The sequence below is a fragment of the Echinops telfairi genome, unplaced genomic scaffold (genome assembly GCF_000313985.2).
Source record: "Echinops telfairi isolate 266 unplaced genomic scaffold, ASM31398v2 ScPeMD7_7457;HRSCAF=8495, whole genome shotgun sequence".
Lineage (NCBI taxonomy): Eukaryota > Metazoa > Chordata > Mammalia > Afrosoricida > Tenrecidae > Echinops > Echinops telfairi.
Genome location: NW_022111357.1, coordinates 34,546,445 through 34,547,570, shown reverse-complemented (window position 1 = coordinate 34,547,570; position 1,126 = coordinate 34,546,445). Strand labels below are relative to the sequence as shown.

At 54.4% G+C, this 1,126-nt stretch overlaps 1 protein-coding gene across 1 annotated transcript in view; it reads left to right on the top strand.

The window, feature by feature from the left end:
* Window positions 1–1,126, top strand: part of PGD (phosphogluconate dehydrogenase) — a 10,501-nt gene that overhangs the window by 7,307 nt on the left and 2,068 nt on the right. Inside the window, exon 6 of the mRNA XM_045299204.1 lies at window positions 751–875. Coding sequence (XP_045155139.1) covers window positions 751–875 — 125 coding nt within the window. The remainder of the gene's footprint in view (window positions 1–750; window positions 876–1,126) is intronic.

Here is a 1,126-nt window from a genome sequence, read left to right as displayed (position 1 = left end):
GGACTTAAGATTGTAGATCTTAACCCCCAAGGAAGTGTGGCTCCTAAGTTCTTATTAGTAAGAGTCTCAAGCTTTTTGCGTTGAAGCCTGGAACGTCAGTAGGGAGCAGACCTACAAGGGCAGCGGCCACGCTGCTGCACAGGAGAGAAGAAGGAAAGTAGAGCGTGTGCTGGAACCCGAGTGTCCACTGCTGGACCGCTGCCGTAGGGGTTGTCAGACGGGCGCGTGTTTGCTGGGTAAGCCCCCACGTGAAGATGGGATTGTACCAGACGAGGGAAAGCCTCTGGAATTGTTAGGACTTCCCAGTAGGGTGTGGCAGGAATGAGGAAGAGGGACAGACAATGGTCTTGTCTCTTGGAAGCACTGTTAGTTCTGCCTGTCCCAGCCATGCGGAGCACATGCAGCACACGCAGCTGGGCAGGAGCGGCCCTCCTGCTGGGTGACTTGTTGTTTGAAGTCCCCGCTGCTGCCTTACTCCTGCCACTGAAGTGCCTGTGGTATGAAGGTGCTTATGCCCAGCCCTTTTAGTTTATGGGTCTCAGATACATGGTCTACAGCTTCTGCTTTGGGGGCCCACAGAGTCTGGGGAAGCAGGCGGGTCAGCTAGCATAGAACTGGGGTGTACCTGGAGATCCAGCCTGCTGTATTACTTTTTGGCGGGTACCTCCGCCTTGCTTTAGGGTCCTTGAGTATATATGCAGCATCTGCCCCACTCTTCTCAGCCACTGAATCCCACCTTTCCCTCCACAGGCCGCACATCAAGACAATCTTCCAAGGCATTGCCGCGAAAGTGAGCACCGGAGAACCCTGCTGTGACTGGGCAAGTTCAGATCCTGGGCCCCTCTTCAGCCATTTGGCCCCAGTGGGAGAACTGAGTGCACAGGGTTCAAGACACCGTGTGTCCGTCGTGTCCGTGCCCCTCCCCCCTTGTTCCCTCAGTCATCTTTCAGTTGTTTGTATAGTACGTGCCTAAAACCTGTGCCTTCTGTCTCTGAATTGAGCTAGGGCTTGGATTTGCACAGCTTTAGCTTGACTGTGAAACCAGCCCTCCTCATTTGATCTTTCAGGCGACGAAGGAGGAGGCTTTTACCATGTTGTGTGTGGGAAAGAACACCAGCCCCCGAGC